General features: G+C 38.9%; 2 protein-coding genes and 1 pseudogene across 2 annotated transcripts; 2 read left to right on the top strand and 1 right to left on the bottom strand.

Moving 5' to 3' along the window:
• Nucleotides 1-4,675: 4,675 nt before the first annotated feature.
• Nucleotides 4,676-5,455, top strand: LOC121786302. The gene is made up of 2 exons (XM_042184911.1): nt 4,676-4,696; nt 4,777-5,455. Exons 1-2 carry the CDS (start codon nt 4,679-4,681, stop codon nt 5,236-5,238), a joined length of 480 nt encoding a protein of 159 aa, XP_042040845.1. The 5' UTR covers nt 4,676-4,678; the 3' UTR covers nt 5,239-5,455.
• Nucleotides 5,456-12,192: 6,737 nt separating this feature from the next.
• LOC121786874 (rab escort protein 1-like) lies at nt 12,193-17,918 on the bottom strand (the record flags this gene model as incomplete). Its single annotated transcript, XM_042185476.1, has 9 exons — nt 12,193-12,863; nt 12,959-13,048; nt 13,873-14,109; nt 14,177-14,370; nt 14,454-14,691; nt 14,815-14,853; nt 16,153-16,252; nt 16,361-16,422; nt 17,757-17,918. Coding segments are annotated over 9 exons (1,224 nt in total), but the record flags the coding sequence as incomplete, so codon positions are not given.
• A 10-nt stretch (nt 17,919-17,928) lies between these two features.
• On the top strand, nt 17,929-19,682 carry LOC121786873 (annotated as a pseudogene).
• The last annotated feature ends 1,330 nt before the right edge of the window (nt 19,683-21,012 follow it).

Below are 21,012 nucleotides of genomic sequence, written 5' to 3'. Positions count from 1 at the left end.
TTATATATTCATTTATTTTGTATTTATAATTTTAAACTTTGATGTCCCGTGCATAGCACGGGTGTATTCGGATGAAACATTTATGGAGTAACACCAAATTTTATTAAATTTAGATGTTTGTGTAGTGTTTTTTTGTCATTTGTCACTTTGTATGTATTTGTGCATTTTGTATATGCATTTTATTTTTGTGCGTACTAATGTAATAGTGGGGGTGAAAGATATAGCCATAAATGGTTTATGGTTTTATATATTCATTTATTTTGTATTTATAATTTTAAACTTTTATGTCCCGTGCATAGCACGGGTGTTAATACTAGTTCAAGAAAACTTAGAGTTACTCCAATTAGCTAGCATCTTGATAATTCACTCTTTAACAATTTAAAATATTTTTGTTACATCTACGATGCACCTCTCACGTTATGAAAATTTTATTTAATTTTCTACGAATTGATTTATGTTTGAATTTTGAAACAAAGTGTTGATTTATGTTTTAAATACATAAACATAAACATACTATTGATAGATATTTTGTAAATAATTATATAATGAATAAGTTATTTAAATTTAAATAACTTAATCTTTTTTAAAAATGTTAAAGAAAATTAAAAATATGTATTTCATTGTTGAATGATTAATTAAAAATATGTATATAATTAAAGAAAATTTAAAATACGTATTATTTTTTGAAAATATTAAAAGAATTAAAAATACGCATTGGCCCGAATAACCCGGCGGGTTAGCCCGAAACCCGAAGGGTTAGGGTTAGGGTCGAACTTTTATAACCCGAAAAAATCATAACCCGAATAGCCCGTACCGGAATGGCCCAACAACCCGAACGGGTTGGCCCGAACCCGAACGGGTTGGCCCGATTGACATCCCTACTTGTGATCACTAGAATTCATTTGGGAAACTAAATTTTTTATGATAGTTAATGAATTATCTTTCCGGATTATAAAGTTCATAAGACAAATAAGAATTAGCCAAAAGCTCCAATGTTAACGACCGTTAGTCCTTAGAGCATCAGGAGTGGCGCAGAATTCCCCGCGGAATTCCCCAAAAACACCTCCTGCCACGTCATAAGGACTTCCCACTGCACTGCCACGTCATAAGGACTTCCCACTGCACAGTGACGGACATCCCCAAGGACTTCCCACAATTTAAAAAACCACAGACTCACAAATTAAACAATTTCTGAAATTAAACAATTTACGGAATTAAAATTTCGACACAAATAGGAAAAAAATTCTATTAAATAAAAAAAAGAAAAGTACATTTCACCAAATTAAAAAAAACATTTCAATAATTAAAAACTACATCAACGACGACCCCTCCGCTACAGTCACGGGCAGTCGTCTCGCCGATGTGGAGGTACTCGTCGAACATATCGGCCGCGCCTCCGTATGCCAGCTGCCTGATTGCGACAGTGCACTTCTGAATCGGCATGTGGCCGGGTTTACCAGCCGCATCCTCCCGCACCCTGAATTACCCGTATCGACGCTCCAAAGCGCCGTATATATAGAAATTTTTTAAAAAAATTAATGCAATAAACGGAAATTCCGCGCGGACGTCCGTGTGAGTCAACGCAATGGCGGACGTCCGCCGGCCCGTTGCGACGGAATTCCGCGGAACTGCGGTGTCCTCGGCGGAATTCCGTATCCGTTCATACCATGCACAATGGCGGACTTCCGCCGCGAAATTCTGCCGGGACGGGCGCCATTGCTGATGTTCTTAATGAAACAAAGTCGTTTCTTACCTCACCAAACAATATGCTGATGTTCTTAATGAAACAAAGTCGTTTCTTACCTCACCAAACAATATTGTTTATACATACGATTGGGCGTTTTGTCTTGAGTTGGCCTTTCCATCCACTACTTCGATATGAATTTAGCAAAAAAATCACAACCATGTGAAAAATTATAAGTGTATGAATCGCCCTCTAAATTTTTAAAATTATGAAACAAACTAGAATTTGATCCAATTATTCCAATGATTAATATAACGATGAATCACGATGGCAATTACAAACTTTATGAGCACCATAAATTATGCATACTCCATCCATACAAAAAAATAATCATTTTTCCATTTTTTGTATGTGGTCCAAACACTAGTTATGATAAGTTTTTCTCTAATGAAATGAGTTTCAATTTCCAATTTAGTAACAACAATTGTCGCCTCGGACCAAAACATTTTTCAAATTTTTGGTTCATATTTTGATTGCCAAACAATGTACAGATTTACCAACAATTACCGACTTACCACAACCTCAACAACTTCGGCTAATAAGTAATATGATTAAAAAGGTTAAATAATACAGGGGTCCTGTTGTGCTGTATAAATATGAAGCAACAAATACAAATACGAAAACAAAATTAAAACATGCATGAAACTAAGAAAAAACACTCTTTTTTTTTAAATTTGGAATAATTGGATGAAGTAGAACACCTTCAGCTAAGGTTTCCCCAATGACCATAGCTCCAACATCGCGTATCTAATTCCAAACAACCAAGTAGGCACGACACACCCCCTAGTTTTCACCACTGAAATACTCTCCGCCTCCGGTCATCACTGCGTGGACAGTCAACCCAATGTTGCAACGGAGGAGATTTAGATATGACCTGAGTGGAGTGTCAACCCAATGTTGCAACGGAAGAGATTTAGAACATCAAGCGCACTAGTTTACCTCTTAATTGCAGAGAAAATCGCGTATATAGGCTACTTGGCCTTTAAAATTACGTAAATGTACCCATTTTGTTATCAATTCCATTTATGGGAAAAACGCCGATGTAGTTGGCGTGTTTATAAGTAAAAACGCCAATAGTATTGGCGTGTCTATACGCAAACACGCCAACGAAGACGGCGTTTTATACTTGTGCCGTATTTTGGGCGTATTCTTTCCAATGATCATTACGTTAAAACACGCCATTGGTGTTGGCGTGTATTATATAAAACAGGCCAATCACATCGGCGTGTTTAAAAGCAAAGACGCCAATAACATCGGCGTGTTTAACCGAAAAACGCCAATTTGAGTGGCGTGTTTTAACAGACTGATATTACAGCAGCCTCCACCCCCAAATCGCGAAAACATCACAGCAGCCTCACACTTTGCGATTTTTCTCCAAGCAGCGCCAATCTCCGCGAATTCGCCCTCCTCTCCGTGATTTCGCCCTCCATTCATCAATCGGTGCTATTCTTCCCCAGATTCATATATTTTTTTCGGTTAGTATGCTTATCTTTTATATTATTAGAGTAATTGTTGGATAGTTAGCTAGGGTTTGTAATGGGTTGTGAATTGAGTTGAAATATTATGCATTTTGGATTGTTTGAATGACATTAGTGATGATTATTATGTTGGATTATTTGGATTTAAGTGAATTTATATATAAAATTGATTATAAACCTAAACCCTAGGGTTGTTATAGCAAAAAAATTGGGCAAATTGATTTGGTTTATGTGGGTTTTGGTTGATGTATATTGTTAGGCTGAGCAATTTGAAATTGGACAAATTGAAATTGTTAGGTTGGACAAATTTGTAATTGAAATTGTCAATTTTGTGTAGATGAATTGTGTTATGATTTTGGATGTGAAATGTTGTGTAGGTGAATTTGTGTATTGTATGTAATTATTGAAATGATTTATGTTTGGTAAATGTTAAATTTGGATTATGAATGCTGTGTAGGTAAATTATGGCATCATCTTCGACTTCTGCTCGTCGGCTTGCGTGTGGTCCTGCGGATCCTTCTGTACTGTATCTTCAGAGACAACACGTCTCTAATAACATATGGGCAGGAGTTCCATCCGAATACGTACGCTGCCGACGATATGAAGGAATAATTTGGAATGTTCCCATACATCACCGTGTTTTGGCACTAGTGGACCAGATGGGGTTCGGCGGTTTATTGAGGTGTGGTCAGCCAAAGGAAATTGACCACCATCTGATCACCGCTTTGATTGAACGTTGGAGGCCAGAGACTCACACGTTTCACTTCCCAGTCGGTGAAACGACTGTAACATTGGAAGACGTGGAGGTTTTATGGGGCCTGAAAGTTGATGGAGAGGCTGTGACGGGTTACATCCCCCCGACACAACTGGGATATTGGCAGGACAGGTGTTTGGATTTTCTAGGATTCATACCGGACTCATCCGAGTTGAAGGAAATGGCTTTTAAGCAGACAAGCTTATCGAGTCAATTGAGGAATGAGCTGAATGATGAGCACGAACACAACATATATGCTCAGTACTGTCTGCTATTACATGGTGGTCTGATGATCCCGAATGCCACCGGAAATAAAATTCCGTTCTTCTACCTGCAATTTTTCATGGATATAGAACGGTGTTCTACCTATAGCTGGGGTGGTGCGACGCTTGCTTGCTTGTACCACAATTTGTGTGAAGCTGCCGTTGCTAAGAGGACGGATGTCGGGGGAGCCTTAACTCTATTACAGCTGTGGGCTTGGGAGAGAATCCCAAATATTAGACCGAGGATGCTAGATCCCGTGCATACAGACTATCTACCATTTGCAAGCGCGTAAGTTGTTCACAAATTCATTTTTTAAGCTTTATGTTCATCAATTTTCGTGTTATTCGCTCATAATTTACATTTTGTAGATGGATTGGTCCGGCGTCATATGTAAAAGCACACGGACATTGTATTGAAAATTTTTGAGATCAGTTCTCCATGATGCATGCCAACCAGGTACTTCATATACTTATAAATTATTTTTTGTTTGTTGTTTTTTATTGAAATTAATTTGAATAAATTTGTGTTACATGTAGTTTATTTGGATGTCTTATCTCCAACGGCAGTTGCCGGAAAGTTGTGATGCCGGTCGTCCTGTATGGATGTCGATAACAACGCTTACTTGCTGGAATCTGGCTGAGCCACACCTGCCACACCGAGTGTTGCGCCAATTTGGGATTGTCCAACCGTATATACCGCAACTCCCCCGGTTCCACGGTACTGATTTTGCGAAACAGGATCGCCGTGGAAAAGCTGGTCGAAATTGGGTTGATTGGCACGCCAATTATATACAGGAGTGGGACAACATGCACTTTTTGGTGTGGACTGATCTGGAGTACAGTGATGAGCCTGTTGCAACCGAAGAATATATGGATTGGTTTCGGCAGATAACTGTGGTGTATTTAACCAAACCCGGCGTGCATGCTGAACAGGGCTTCCACGAAACGGCATCTTCTCATAGATTCGCAGTAAATTATTCATACTTAACCAAACCCTAGTTAATTATTTAAATTCATATTATGATATGTATTTAACTTTGATAATTGTAGGTGGAGACACTTCACAACGTGCGCCACTTTCTAAGTGGCCAAGATACGACAGAACATCCGGCTTTGGGAACCATTTCGAGGATGATTGAAGAAGGACTGCGGATATCCGGGGAGGCTGAGCGGATGGACTACCGTCCTTCGCAGCGCTCTGCAATGGACGTGGACGTACCCGCAAGGCAAAAGGCAAAACGACGAACCAAAAAGAAAACCGCCTGCGGAGAGTCGTCATCTCAGCCCGTACACCGCTCCGATGACGATTTTGTGGAACCATCTCCACCTAGATCTGCAGTTCGAGGCCGTCATTCTGTCAGCCACACCGGTGGCACCGGAGAAGATATTGGCCTCAGTGATGTCCCCACTTCTCCACCGCGGTCGTCTGTGCAAGATGACTTTTTTGGGGTGGATCTAGAGAACGCTGTTGTTCAAGATACTCCTCCCTCAAGGATCCCTAGATCTACATCCAGAATTGGGAAGGGGATACGGGGTTTGTTTATGCGGAAACGGCGAGATGATTAAACTAATTTGATACTTTCTATTGATATTGGTGGTTTTTCATTGATTTGAACTCGTTATATTAGTAATTTGATAAATCCTCTTTTTACACGTATTCATATTGATATTTTGAACTCTTTATATTACTTATTGGTCGACGATAGGAACAAACACGCCATTCCCAGTTGGCCTTTTTATGTCACTAAGATTTTGTATAAAACGCCACTCCAATTGGCGTTTTTAACTTGGGGAAAATTTGGCCAAATTTCCCTACGCGGACATTCTGCATAAACACGCCACTTTCGTTGGCGTGTTTTAAAAGACGCCAACAGTATTGGCGTTTTTTGTGGAAAACGCCAACGGAGATGGCGTTTTTACCTTGGGAAAAATTTTGCCAAATTTTCCTACGTTGTAGCGGACATTCTGCATAAACACGCCACTGTCGTTGGCGTGTTTTAAAAGACGCCAATAGTACTGGCGTTTTTTGTGGAAAACGCCAACGGAGATGGCGTTTTTACCTTGGGAAAAATTTTGCCAAATTTTCCTACGTTGTAATGGACATTCTGCATAAACACGCCACTGTCGTTGGCGTTTTTAGTGAAAAACGCCAACGGAGATGGCGTTTTTACCTTGGGAAAAATTTGGCTTGGGAAAATTTTGGCGAGTAAAACGTTACAATGTTCAATTCAATAAATAGCTACGATTATAAACAGAACAATGTTCAATTCAACTAAATAGTTGTTACACATTCAATTGTCTCGCCTTTTCCGGGTAAAGAAGCTACGGATACCCTTCCCGATTCTGGCGGTGGAGAGTCTAGACGGAGGAGTATCTTGCACAACGACATTCTCTAAATCAACCCCGAAAAAATCGTCTCGCACAGAAGACCTAGGTGGAGAATGTGGGATATCACTGAGCCCAATGTCGTCGCCTGTACCACCAGTGTGGCTGACAGAATGCCGACCTCGAACTGCAGATCTTGGTGGAGGCATAAAATCGTGATCTGCATCATCAGTGTGGCTGATAGAATGACGACCTCGAACTGCAGATCTTGATGGAGGTGGAGGCATAAAATCGTCAGCGGCATCATCTACCAACTGAGTATCCATCCTTGAAGAAGCATTCGGGCAGTTGCGTCTGTCGTGCCCTGGTTGACGGCAATGTTTACATCGGCGTCGGGCGCGTGGCTGGTCAGCTTCACGGACATCCATCTGATTAGGAATCCTAGTAGTACGATATCGACCTCGACTTTTAGGCATTAACTGGGCTCGTGAACATTGCAAAGTCCATTCAGGCACAACCCAATAATCTTGGTGTCTGATTGGATTGAACACCGTAGAATATTGGCGTACCCAAACACTTGTGCGGTATACGTTATCAACAAGCGACAGCATGGGCTCGTTTCTAAACCGTGCAACTGCCGCTGCATGTGAACATGGAAGTCTCCACATCTGCCACTTTTGACATTTGCAGTTCGACTCCAAGTACTTTACCTTCCACTTATTACCGCCCTTTCCACCAATTCGACGCTTTGTTCGAACCACGTAAAGCCCTGCAATTGTGTTTGAGACTCTCACATTATGTAATTGACCTTTTACATCATTTTTGCACACCTTTTCATGGGCCCACGGGGTAAGTGGTGTGGCACACTGTGTTGATGCAATTGACTGCTCATTAAACCATTCTATTGTCCTCCAAAATATCAGATCAATGCAAGCTTTAATTGGGAGTTGTCTTGCGCCTCTCAACACATTGTTGTAAGATTCAACCATATTAGTGGTCATCTCACCCCATCTTTTGTGTTTGTCATACGCCAAACTCCATTTTTCTAACTCCACGGCATCAAGGTACTGCACAGCCTCGTTGTTGATGGTTCGAAGTAAACGACGTCTGATCTTAAACTTGCGTTTCTTTGTAGCAATACCAATTTTCCAAACAAGTTTTTTTACCATGATGCTTTTGTGATTCTGCAAAACATTTTTTCTAACATGTACCAAGCAAAATCTGTGATGCCCCACATTGGGTTCTTCTTTTCATATGGGAGAATTCATTGCATCTATGATTCCCACATGCCTATCAGATATTTCACATATTTCATGCTTGGCTACGTGAATTCTAATACGTTCCATAAACCAATTCCAACTTTGTATGGTTTCCTCATCAACAATGGCATATGCAATAGGCAAACATTTCTTATTAGCATCAAATCCAACGGCAATAAGAATTTTACCTCGATATCGTCCACGTAGATGAGTTCCATCAACGGTTAAAACTGGTTTGCATAGTTGAAAAGCCTCCACAGCTGGACCAAAAGCCCAAAATACGTACTTGAAAACCTTGTTCATACCGTTGCTTAATCTTTCATCATGTAACCATTCGACAATTGTGCCAGGATTTTGTCTTTGCAACTCATTCAAATAACCTGGTAAAACTTTGAAATTCCACGCCCACGAACCATACACAAGCTCAATAGCTGTCCTCCGAGCATACCATGCTTTCTTGTAACTAACTTTCACATGAAATCTATTTTCAATATCCGCCACAATTGCTTTTACCTTGTAGCAAGGATCGTTTTCTATCTGATGTCGAACACTCAACGCTATCATACCCGACGAAAGATTAGCGTGCCCATTATAATTACGATCCCCCATGTAAGTATGAGCAGTGCTAAACACTCTAATTTGCCAGTGTTCATCATGCTTCCTCAATGTTGCTCGGCACTCCCACAAACATGGCGGTAAGGACTTATCTTTCGGATTTCCTTGTGGCCACTTACAAACTGCATGCCATCTCTTTCCTTTACTTTCAACAACTGTATATTGTCGGATTTTTTCCAAATGCCAAAAAGTCACAGCTGACTTCAATTCCAATTTGGTTTTAAATTTAGTATGCAAACCGACATTGCTCGGATCTTTTTCACTCCAATAATGCACATTGAGATCATCAGACTCAAAGTTTTTTGGATCAAAACTATCATATGGACCTGGTAAGGTGCGAAAATAGTTCATACCAGGCTGTGGGAACTGTGGAACTACTCTTTCTCGTACTGCTCTTCCTCCAATTGATGTTTCTCCAACCACTGTTTCTCCAACCGGAATGGATGTTCTTGGAGCAACAAATTGGTCCTCATCCGACGAAGCACCATCTGAATCTGTACTATCCGGATCGACATCTTCAGAATCATAAGGTGATTGTGGATCAAGAAAGTCGGCTTTATCAGGACCAATTATGTCCTGAACCACATCACAGTTGTCACTGTCCCCTAAATGCACGCCTCCAATATCAAAATCTTGTGTTGTATCGAAGCATGGTTCTTGGCCTCTCGTTGACGTACCAACATCAAAATCTTGTGTTGCAGCGACATATGGTTCTCGGCCTCTCGTAGACGTACCAACATCATTACTCATGAGATGATGACTATGTTGTTGAGTAATTGACGAATACTCAACATACAATTCAATTTGACCTCCTGTAGTCATACTCTCACTAAACATTAGTGGCATGTATACTTCTTCTAGTAAAATACCTATATACGTGATTGAAGATCCATAAAATATATGACATTTCCATACTATTTGAAGTTTTTTTTCAAATATGTTTATCCCCATTCTTTCACAAATTGTTTCCACAAGCTTTTCGTAGGAAATACTTTCATCCAACATAATCAATCCTTTTGCAAAAGGAGGATCATATGAAATAACTGTTCCGAGAATTATATTTCCACCCCAATATAAATGGACACACCACGTCATACTATCTGCATTAATGTCAAACACAAATATTGGTCAAAAATATTTCTTTACAGTACACTACAATATATACTATCATAACAATCTATCAAATATGGGTAAAAAATTAGATATACTACAACATATAATACCATAACAATTGGTCAAAATATTTCTATTAATTACTATACAATTTATAATACTATAACAATCCATCAAATAATTATATAAATTACACTACAATATATACTATCATAATAATCCATCAAATATTGGTAGACTAATGTTTGGAAGAATGAGTTAAAAATTAACTATACTAACCGATTGCGAGTACTAATATTTGGAAGAAATGAGCCAAAATAGAAATCTACACGCTTCAATCCACTACCGGGTTAACCCGACCAATGCAAGCGTTTTCGCGTTTTTCAGCTTTGGGAAAATTTTTCGCGTTTTGGGGAGGGAGGGAATGTGACTAGGGTCTGCGATTTTGAGGGAGATCTGAGAAATATGGTTCAACCAAAAAACGCCGATCAGGTTGGCGTTTTTTATGTTAAACACGCCAATGACCTTGGCGTTTTATAACTTAAAAACGCCATCAAGATTGGCGTGTTCAAATTTAAGTATTTTGGTTAAAAATACGAGCAAGATACGGTGCCATTGTAAAACGCCAACTATGTTGGCGTGTTTGCGTATAGACACGCCAATACTATTGGCGTTTTTACTTATAAACACGCCAACTTCATCGGCGTTTGTCTCATAAATGGAATTGATAACAAAATGGGTACATTTACGTAATTTTAAAGGCCAAGTAGCCTATATACGCGATTTTCTCTTAATTGCATTGCATCTTCTGATCGATAATCAACTTCAGCTGTGACGACATGTGGAATTCACCATGGGCAGGCTTGGTAGATACAAGAGCATGTGATCTCTGTAAGCGCATTCTTCACAATCACACGGTTTTAACATGGACAGCCCAGTAGGTTTTTCAGAATATTTCTCCTATGGATCCGACTCAGTATTCCCGTCATCAAGATGCTCATCAGAATCAGATGTGCTTGCTGTTGCAAAAAAGTCTTCATTTGGAAACAATTCTTTAAAGAGCTGCAAAAGGAATAGGGTTCGTGTTTGATTGCCAAACAATGTACAGATTTACCAACAATTACCGACTTACCACAACCTCAACAACTTCGGCTAATAAGTAATATGATTAAAAAGTTAAATAATACAGGGGTCCTGTTGTGCTGTATAAATAAGAAGCAACAAATACAAATACAAATACAAATACAAATATAAATACAAATACAAATACAAATACAAATACAAATACAAAATTAAAACATGCATGAGACTTACGAAAAAACACTTTTTTTTTTAATTTGGAATAATTGGATGAAGTAGAACACCTTCAGCTAAGGTTTCCCCAATGACCATAGCTCCAACATCGCGTATCTAATTCCAAACAACCAAGTAGGCACGACACACCCCCTAGTTTTCACCACTGAAATACTCTCCGCCTCCGGTCATCACTGCGTGGACAGTCAACCCAATGTTGCAACGGAGGAGATTTAGAACAAGCGCACTCGTTTACCTCTTAATTGCATTGCATCTTCTGATCGATAATCAACTTCAGCTGTGATGACATGTGGAATTCACCATGGGCAGGCTTGGTAGATACAAGAGCATGTGATCTCTGTAAGCGCATTCTTCACAATCACTCGGTTTTAACATGGACAGCCCAGTAGGTTTTTCAGAATATTTCTCCTATGGATCCGACTCAGTATTCCCGTCATCAAGATGCTCATCAGAATCAGATGTGCTTGCTGTTGCAAAAAAGTCTTCATTTGGAAACAATTCTTTAAAGAGCTGCAAAAGGAATAGGGTTCGTGTTTGATTGCCAAACAATGTACAGATTTACCAACAATTACCGACTTACCACAACCTCAACAACTTCGGCTAATAAGTAATATGATTAAAAAGTTAAATAATACAGGGGTCCTGTTGTGCTGTATAAATAAGAAGCAACAAATACAAATACAAATACAAATACAAATACAAATACAAAATTAAAACATGCATGAGACTTACGAAAAAACACTTTTTTTTTTAATTTGGAATAATTGGATGAAGTAGAACACCTTCAGCTAAGGTTTCCCCAATGACCATAGCTCCAACATCGCGTATCTAATTCCAAACAACCAAGTAGGCACGACACACCCCCTAGTTTTCACCACTGAAATACTCTCCGCCTCCGGTCATCACTGCGTGGACAGTCAACCCAATGTTGCAACGGAGGAGATTTAGAACAAGCGCACTCGTTTACCTCTTAATTGCATTGCATCTTCTGATCGATAATCAACTTCAGCTGTGATGACATGTGGAATTCACCATGGGCAGGCTTGGTAGATACAATAGCATGTGATCTCTGTAAGCGCATTCTTCACAATCACTCGGTTTTAACATGGACAGCCCAGTAGGTTTTTCAGAATATTTCTCCTATGGATCCGACTCAGTATTCCCGTCATCAAGATGCTCATCAGAATCAGATGTGCTTGCTGTTGCAAAAAAGTCTTCATTTGGAAACAATTCTTTAAAGAGCTGCAAAAGGAATAGGGTTCGTGTTTGATTGCCAAACAATGTACAGATTTACCAACAATTACCGACTTACCACAACCTCAACAACTTCGGCTAATAAGTAATATGATTAAAAAGTTAAATAATACAGGGGTCCTGTTGTGCTGTATAAATAAGAAGCAACAAATACAAATACAAATACAAATACAAATACAAATACAAATACAAATACAAATACAAATACAAAATTAAAACATGCATGAGACTTACGAAAAAACACTTTTTTTTTTAATTTGGAATAATTGGATGAAGTAGAACACCTTCAGCTAAGGTTTCCCCAATGACCATAGCTCCAACATCGCGTATCTAATTCCAAACAACCAAGTAGGCACGACACACCCCCTAGTTTTCACCACTGAAATACTCTCCGCCTCCGGTCATCACTGCGTGGACAGTCAACCCAATGTTGCAACGGAGGAGATTTAGAACAAGCGCACTCGTTTACCTCTTAATTGCATTGCATCTTCTGATCGATAATCAACTTCAGCTGTGATGACATGTGGAATTCACCATGGGCAGGCTTGGTAGATACAAGAGCATGTGATCTCTGTAAGCGCATTCTTCACAATCACTCGGTTTTAACATGGACAGCCCAGTAGGTTTTTCAGAATATTTCTCCTATGGATCCGACTCAGTATTCCCGTCATCAAGATGCTCATCAGAATCAGATGTGCTTGCTGTTGCAAAAAAGTCTTCATTTGGAAACAATTCTTTAAAGAGCTGCAAAAGGAATAGGGTTCGTGTTTGATCAACAACAGTGAAGCGCATGTCACAAATTACAAACCTTGGAAGCCATTGAACTTGAGAACAAATACCTTTTCTGTCGCATCTAGAATATCATCATAATGCAGATGCTCATCTGGCATCGGAGTGAACCTGATGGAGTTACAAGCAGCACCGTGGAACTGCAATCAATCATATCAGATGAAGATTAAGGGAACATGCTTAATGCAATTTTCAAAGTTTATGTACTCAATCTGAAACTCTCATGGATCACCTAACAGAAACGTAATCTTACAAGCGATTCATTACATTATAGGAGTTCCTTTTAGAACAGATTTAGATATATTAACAAAATGGTTAGCAGCTTCTATTAACTTTTTAGGTCAAAAATCAAAAGATTCAACAGATTGGATCCCTATTCCAAACGATCTAGGGCAGGTTGATATTCCATATATGGAAAAAACAGCTGATAGAAAATATTATTTGAAGTGTATCATTTAATATTGTACTCCCTCCGTCCCGAGCTACTCGCTCATTTCCTTTTCGGCACGGAGATTAAGGAATGAGTGTATAGGAAAGTCAAAAATGACGGCTATAGGTGAAAATTTTTACTAAAAATGGAAAGAGTGCAAGTAACTTGGGACGCCCAAAAAGGAAATACGTGCGAGTAGTGCAGGACGGAGGGAGTACTAATATAAGAAGGGTACAGTTATTAAACACGTAGTATGTGTTTAGTGGAATAAAAATCAACACTCAACACAAAGGTATCCTTTCAAAGTGAAGACATTACATGGGATGATGCCTCCATGTTGATTTTAATGGAAGTGTTTCCTTGCCTAGAGACTACATTTTCTATTTTTTTTATCACTACTTGTAACAATTGAGCAATTAACCCATCAGTCAGTCATCCTAAAAATTTAGAGCATTGTACTACATCAAAATGCAGACATTGTAGATGGAAAATCAAACTTTACGATAAAAAAAAGTGAAGAACAGGGTGCAAAACCTTAGTTAGATCTTGAATGTACAAGGCGCTCCAAAGCAAACAGGGTTTTTCTTCTGTGTGCTCACGTAAATTATCTATCTCATTATTCTCAGGCGACGAAGATACAGCTATATGGAACAGTGCATTTACGGCTGCATTTAGTAATTTCTTCCCTTCCACAGCTTCATCACAGACAGCTGACAGATATGTCACAAACCTGAAATTAGGTAGGCACAATAACACATGTTGGATGATACTCTAGTTGCCAACTAAAACAAATTTATTAATGTCAAAAATATAGATGCAGCAATAGATAAGTTTATCTCAAAAGACCATTGCAATGATTTTCGTGATTAAATGTGAGAAAGCAATTCTGATTCAATGGAAAAAAGCATCTTATTATGCGAGTGAAGTCATCTTCTTTAAGCGCCACAGATACTTCCGTGTTAGAGGGGCAAATGCCCACATTACTGCTCAGCTGCAATACACGGACTGATGTTTTCTGTTCTGGATACAGAGCTGCATATAAAAATAATTAGCGCATGTCACATGACATGTTAAAATTTGACAATTGTCAGTGTAATTAAATATATTAAGCTTACATCTTGGAGGAAAGAACACCAGGCAATTAGCAGCTTCTGACTTTACAGAATTCTTGGCAATGCATATTCCCCGAGCAACATTCCCTTCAGCATTTGAGGGACTTTTATCATTAGAATTTGTCACCTCAACACCAGGCGATGAAGTTTTTGGAATTGTGAAAGAGGGAGCAAGAATCAGCAGAGGACTGGATAGCTCCTGACCAGATGCTAATCTTACACCTTGATAGGTACGCCCATCCTGTAAAAAATCACATTACTGAAATGGAAGACTCATAGATATACTCATGATATCATACACAGTAACACAGAGAATCATCCATGTGTTACAAATCTGACTATGAGCAAAAGATATCGGTCAAACCTTATCCATGATCAGAGCAGTTATAGGCATCCTTAAAACCTGTAAAATAAATTAAAGAGATGGAAAATAACATTAGGGACTATCTAACAAGTCCAAAATGAATCAAAGGTCTAACATTGGCTGCTGACTATATATTGGTAAGCCAAAAAAGGTTACAATCTTAACTTCAACATCAACCCATATAAATCAGAAATGGGGTCTTGAAAATATAACAATGAAACTATTTAAATATTAAGCACCATTCAGATGCAAAAAAGAAAATGGCTATATACAGATAACTGTTTTATTAAACTTGAGAATTTAGCATGCCAGCCACACTCACTTAAGTAAATCCAGAACTATACTATGCAATGTACAAAGAATATCCTAGAACCATGGTCTTCACTAGCAATGAATGAATAAAAAATTTTCAGGTCGGAATCGCAATACAGCATGACCTCATTAAAAGAAACATCAGCTTCAGAACAAGCTTATAGTGAGAGCTGAGAGTAGCAGATGTGTGTAGAGAAAGAATCTCCTAGAATCAAGGTCTTCACAAATGAATGGACGACAATTTATCAGGTCGGAATCACAATAGAATATGACCTCATAAAAAGAAACATCAGCTTGAGGACAGGCTTATAGTGATTGCTGAGAGTAGCATATGCGTGTAGAGAAAGAATTAAAGGCAGTTATATTATTGTTGTCAAACCTTTGAAAGAAAGTAGAAAGCAAAATAACTTTATAGGGATAAATACATATGATTGATAAATCACATGTATCCTAGATTAACTTTTCTTGCTCAATCAATACTCTCCAGCATTACTGAGTATTCATTGTTCGAAAAACTTGAAGTGCTCTTCTACCTCTATACACCATCAAAATAGCAGGAATGGTAGTTCCCAAGCAGGGTGGATCCAGATTTTGATTATGAGGTGAACTGAAAGCTAAACACTTCATACATTAAATTTTACATAAAAATTGTGCCATGCAAGATTTGAATATATGAAATTAAAACCAAATATTAGCATATTCAGTCTGATTTCTTCGCTCATGTCGCACACATGACACATCACGGAATGTTTGTTTTACTTTTTTTTAATCATTTTGGGATGGGCTAATTTTGGAATGTAACTAATACTATAAAACACAATTATGTTATAACAAAACAGAATTAAAAAATGCACTAAATACCAGCCAGTGTACAAAATGCTGCAAATAGCTAAATTAGAAAACACGGCAAAGAAAGACATAGGCAGAATCTGCAGATGGAAAATATCAGCAAGCAACAGAATGAAAACGCATACTTATATCAAATGACAACAATCATCCAAGACAATCATAGGTAACTATACTTACATAAATGCACCCCTTGACAGCAGCACGACGACAAAAAGCTTGAGAAAGTTCCCCTTGTCCATAAATGGGGTATATTATGGCACCATTTGCGTTAGAAAACCTAAAAAGGTCAAGCAAAAACTGTCTAATTAATGCCACCAATCCATGTACTTTGATTCTTTGAGCTAATGGTTATTTTATTTATATCATCTGACTTTTGCAAAATAACCCAATAGTAGCTATGGGTAAAGATGCACCTTTCACCACTCCTTTAGTACAGATTATGAGTATCTACAGTGGTTACTGATTAATTTGCTAATTAAAACTATCTGGTTGGTTGTTAAATGACAAAGAACCACCCAACAATTTGAAAAAAGAGAATTATAAGTAAGAGGGGGATACAGGGCATTGGAATGACTAATGAGAATACAGCAAATGGAGAGGTGTAAATGAGATCTTCATTGGACATGAAATTCTACAAACGTTGGTCAACGGCATTTACACTCTTGAAAACAAATGCAAACAACAATGTAGCCAAAGACACTGTAAAACAAATGTGAGGTGTCACTTGACAGATTTCAAACACGAATCTAAACAATGTCAGACGGTGCTAACCAGAATTACATAAATTTTTAGGGTGAAAAAGGTAAATGCAACTTTCAAAAGCGAAATTAGCCTTCAAACAATTGTTCTCCCATAAGTAAAGGGTTTGTGCAATGGGAGAAAATCATCTACCTATATTCTTAGGAATGTACAACATGGCGAGTTAGCGTATAATCTATAAAACTATATATTCTGTACTCTACAGATCACATTTTCTCTACATTTCAGAATTTTCATAAGGACAGAGATCTGGAACTGCACTGCTGAGTGAAACTAGTTCGCCAAGAAGTAAAGTCAAATTAAATTGGACAACATAGGAAATGAAAGAGCAGATTCATTTCAAATCACCTAGTATGAATCTTGCTTTCACGTCATAACCACTTTAGCATGTCCAACTATTAATATCAAATCATGCTGTTAACATTAATTCAGCATTCCCCAGATTCAATATGCATGCAATTGCAAATTGATGAGGAACAATAACCTTCTGATTTTCCCTCTACTGAGGCACGACTACTTTCTGATTTCCCTCTATCTAATTGGTCATGCCTACAAATGGAATAATAAAGACAAGTCCGTAAATTAGGATGTAGGGATATGGAATATGCAAATATGGGTAAAATTTAAGGTCCATCTGGGTATATTCAGCCTTCTAAAGGAACAAATTATTGTCCTCCTAAACATCCAGATTCTTAGGCTGAGTTAATGAGCCTCAGATCAAAATTCAGCTTCCGCATTTTAAAATGTTCACTTCAAAAAAGTCGACAGTCAAATAGGCAAAATAACAGTGGTAAACAACCAAAACTTTTGCAGCAGCATCACTACTACTACAAGATGTCAAGAACTAAGTCTTGGACCTACTATTTCAGGTCTACTTTAAGGATCTTATTTAGCTTAATGGTTCATATTATGAGGTATGACAAAGTTTGACACTGGAATCAGCTAAATTCACTACTAAACAAGCATTAGCTTTCTAGAATAAATGTTCTTCTAAGAGTGGTAAAGGCGAGAAGAGAATTGACCTTCCAATGGATGAGCTTGAAGAAGTTCATCAACTGGTACTTCTCCGGCCCCAACAAGCTCCGGCTCTTAAATATCGCGCTACGCGAATCAGGCACACTCTCCAATTTTCCCGCTCCGCCACTCACGAAGCTCGAATCCAGACTCTCCAGCTTATCAATATTTGTTTAATAAATGGCCACAACCTCTGCCAGGCCCTTAATCGTCATAACGCACAAGGCTAATTCAGTCATTACACCCCAAAGGGCACTTAACCCCCCAGCCGATGCGATCTCGCCACGTGCACCTACAGTACCGTCAGCACCACATCCAACGGCCTCGACCCCCTCCGCAACAAACACAGAGAAAACACAGAGCCAAGAGAAGGTGCAGCGCGTAACGAATCCCACCAATGAGAGCGGTCGGATGAGGTTCACGCGGATCGGTGACATGGCGGGGGGAAATTGAAATCCCGCCCAAACCCGGACTTCAATTTGGTTTGTGAGTGAATTTTGGGAGAACTTTTGAGGCTCTTTCCTTTCAGACCCCTTATCCCTCCCTCTCACATATACCACTCTCTCTCGCTAACGCACACACACAACGCCAACGCAAAGCATATCTCTTCGTTTTTCTCTCTCTCTAGAATTCTCATTACTAGGTGAGTTCAAAATTGTGTTTCTCGCCGAGTTGCACCGATCCTGACCGAGTTTTCCGCCGATTTCGCAGGTTCGACATGAAAGGAGGAAGATCCAAGGCAGAGTCGAAGAAAGCGGATGCGAAGTAGGTTTTTCCGATCGGTTTTGCTTTAGATCCGTGATTTATGGTGTGTGAGTTTGTTTCCGAGGCTAATTGATTATTTGCTTTGTATAGGCTTTCGGTGAAGAAAGGAGCCGCGGGCGGTAAAAAGCCGGCGGTGAAGAAGGGGAAGGCGGCTAAGGATCCGAACAAGCCTAAGAGGCCTGCTAGTGCCTTCTTCGTCTTCATGTATGGATTTGTACATGTTGATTTTTCCTCTACTTACATATGAATTTGTTTTTCTGATTTGGTATCTGTAAAACTGGCAGGGAGGACTTCAGGAAGACTTACAAAGAGAAGCACCCGAACAACAAATCGGTCTCCGCTGTGAGTAGTTACTCCTAGTTTAGATCCAGATCCAGAATTGAGTGTGGTTTTGGTTGTTTGTATGAAGTTTTGACGAATCATATATACAAATTCTTCGTAGGTTGGAAAGGCTGGTGGTGAGAAATGGAAATCCATGACTGAAGCTGTAAGCCTGACGCTGCTTTGAAATATGATTATAGCATCATTTTTCTTCAAATTTCAATTGTTCAATTCAATTGAGTTCACGATCTTCGGTTTACAGGAGAAAGCTCCATACGTCGCTAAGGCGGAGAAGAGGAAAAGCGATTATGAAGTAACACTCAAGGCTTACAACAAGAAACTCGTAATTCTCTCTCTCACCATATTCTGTTATTTTTGGTTAATTTTTCACGCATCAACTAAGTCAAAATCTCTAAGCAGAACGACGGTGGTGGTGCTGATGACGAGTCCGACAAATCCAAGTCAGAGGTAAACGATGAAGATGATGACGACGAAGATGGCAGCGCAGATGTAATAAGCACTGCTTAATTAAATTATTTTTTACTAAGAATATTTTTAATTTATGTTCCAATTTGCAGGATGATGAGGATGAGGACGACGAGTGAAGGAGACGTGGGCTTCTAGAAATTATGCTACTACCACTTTGCCATCTGAACTAGTTACCCCTCTTTTTATAAATAGCTTTCATATCTTCTTCTTCTTCTTCGCTATTTTCCTATATTTTTTTGTTTTTAATTTGGTGTAGGAAAAAAGAATTAAAAAATAGGTGATGTTCAGATGGTATTGGCTTATGTACTCTTTGTTTAGATCTTTCGGTGCTTAATGATAATCAATCGCACTTGTCTTAATTGTTTTTTATATTCCTGATTTAATGCTTTTATATTTTTGATTTATTGTTGATTTGGATTTAATTTAATGAATTGTGCAGTAGATATATGCGATATTTGTGTGATGGTCAAACACGAGAATTATGAGATGGTTTTGGTTTCAGCCTTTTTAAATTGCGCTTCCACCTGTCCACACATTGATTCCTTGTTGTCTCTTCCTGTTTCGTTTATTTTCCATTTTTCTAAAATTTTCCTTTTTTGATACAATAAGTAGTAACGGTAATATGGTTTACGGTCATGTGTCTCTTAATAATCACCCGATCCACTCCACATGTGCTTAGTATTTTAAATATGTAATCCTTTATTGTGTTAATGGAAACGAAAATTCATCATCCGAGGCATATACCTCTCTCGTTAGGTCATCCACAATAGCTCAGCCATAGTCTAGCCACAAACTCTTCCTGCCACAATTGCTCAGCCATAGCTTAGTCATAAACTCTTCCTGCCACATCATCAACACTAAAAATCCTCCTGCCACATCATAAATAGCCCAGACACATCACTAATAACAATTATATAAAAATAAAATAATTAACAATCACACAATATATGGAATTTAATTTACGAGACATATACAAGAAACATTAATAATACTATTAAAATTTTAAAAAGTACAATAATTTAAAAAAATTACAATAATTAACAAAAAATACAATAATTCACTCCTCTGCTCCGTCGTCGTTGTCGCGTATATATAGTGTTTCAAAAAAAAATATTTCGCCCTAGGCGGTGCGCTAGGCGATCCGGACGCTGCAATAGCGCCGAGCGGATCGCCCAGCGCACCGCCTAGCGCCACGGTTTTTAATTCCGGAAATGGCTGGGTTGTTGCAATAGATCGCCTAGCGCACCGCCTAGCGTCAGCGCTCGGCTAAGCGGTACGCTAGGCGCTATTGTGGATGGCCTTAGTAATTTTTTAAATGCATTAATAAAGTTTCAATTTTAAACCTTATTATTGACTATGTATGTTTGGTTATTACAATTGTGATTTTAATACTTTGGACTTTGACCATCTATTAGGCCATCCACAATAGCGCCTAGTGCACCGCTTAGCCTAGCGCTGGCGCTAGGCGGTGCGCTAGGCGATCTATTGCAACCGCCCAGCCATTTTCGGAATTAAAAATCGCCTAGCGCTCGGCGGTTCCGTGGAGCAAGGCAGTGCGCTGGGCGATCCGCTCGGCGCTATTGCAGCGTCCGGATCGCCTAGCGCGATTTTTTTTTCAAAACACTATATATACGCGCCTTGCACGTCATTTTCATTCGCACCACTTGTTTTAACGAGTACTCTCTCTAT

The sequence above is a fragment of the Salvia splendens genome, chromosome 22 (assembly GCF_004379255.2).
Source record: "Salvia splendens isolate huo1 chromosome 22, SspV2, whole genome shotgun sequence".
NCBI lineage: Eukaryota > Viridiplantae > Streptophyta > Magnoliopsida > Lamiales > Lamiaceae > Salvia > Salvia splendens.
The sequence above is the reverse complement of the archived record's forward strand: the minus strand, read 5'-3'. Positions and strand labels throughout refer to the sequence as shown.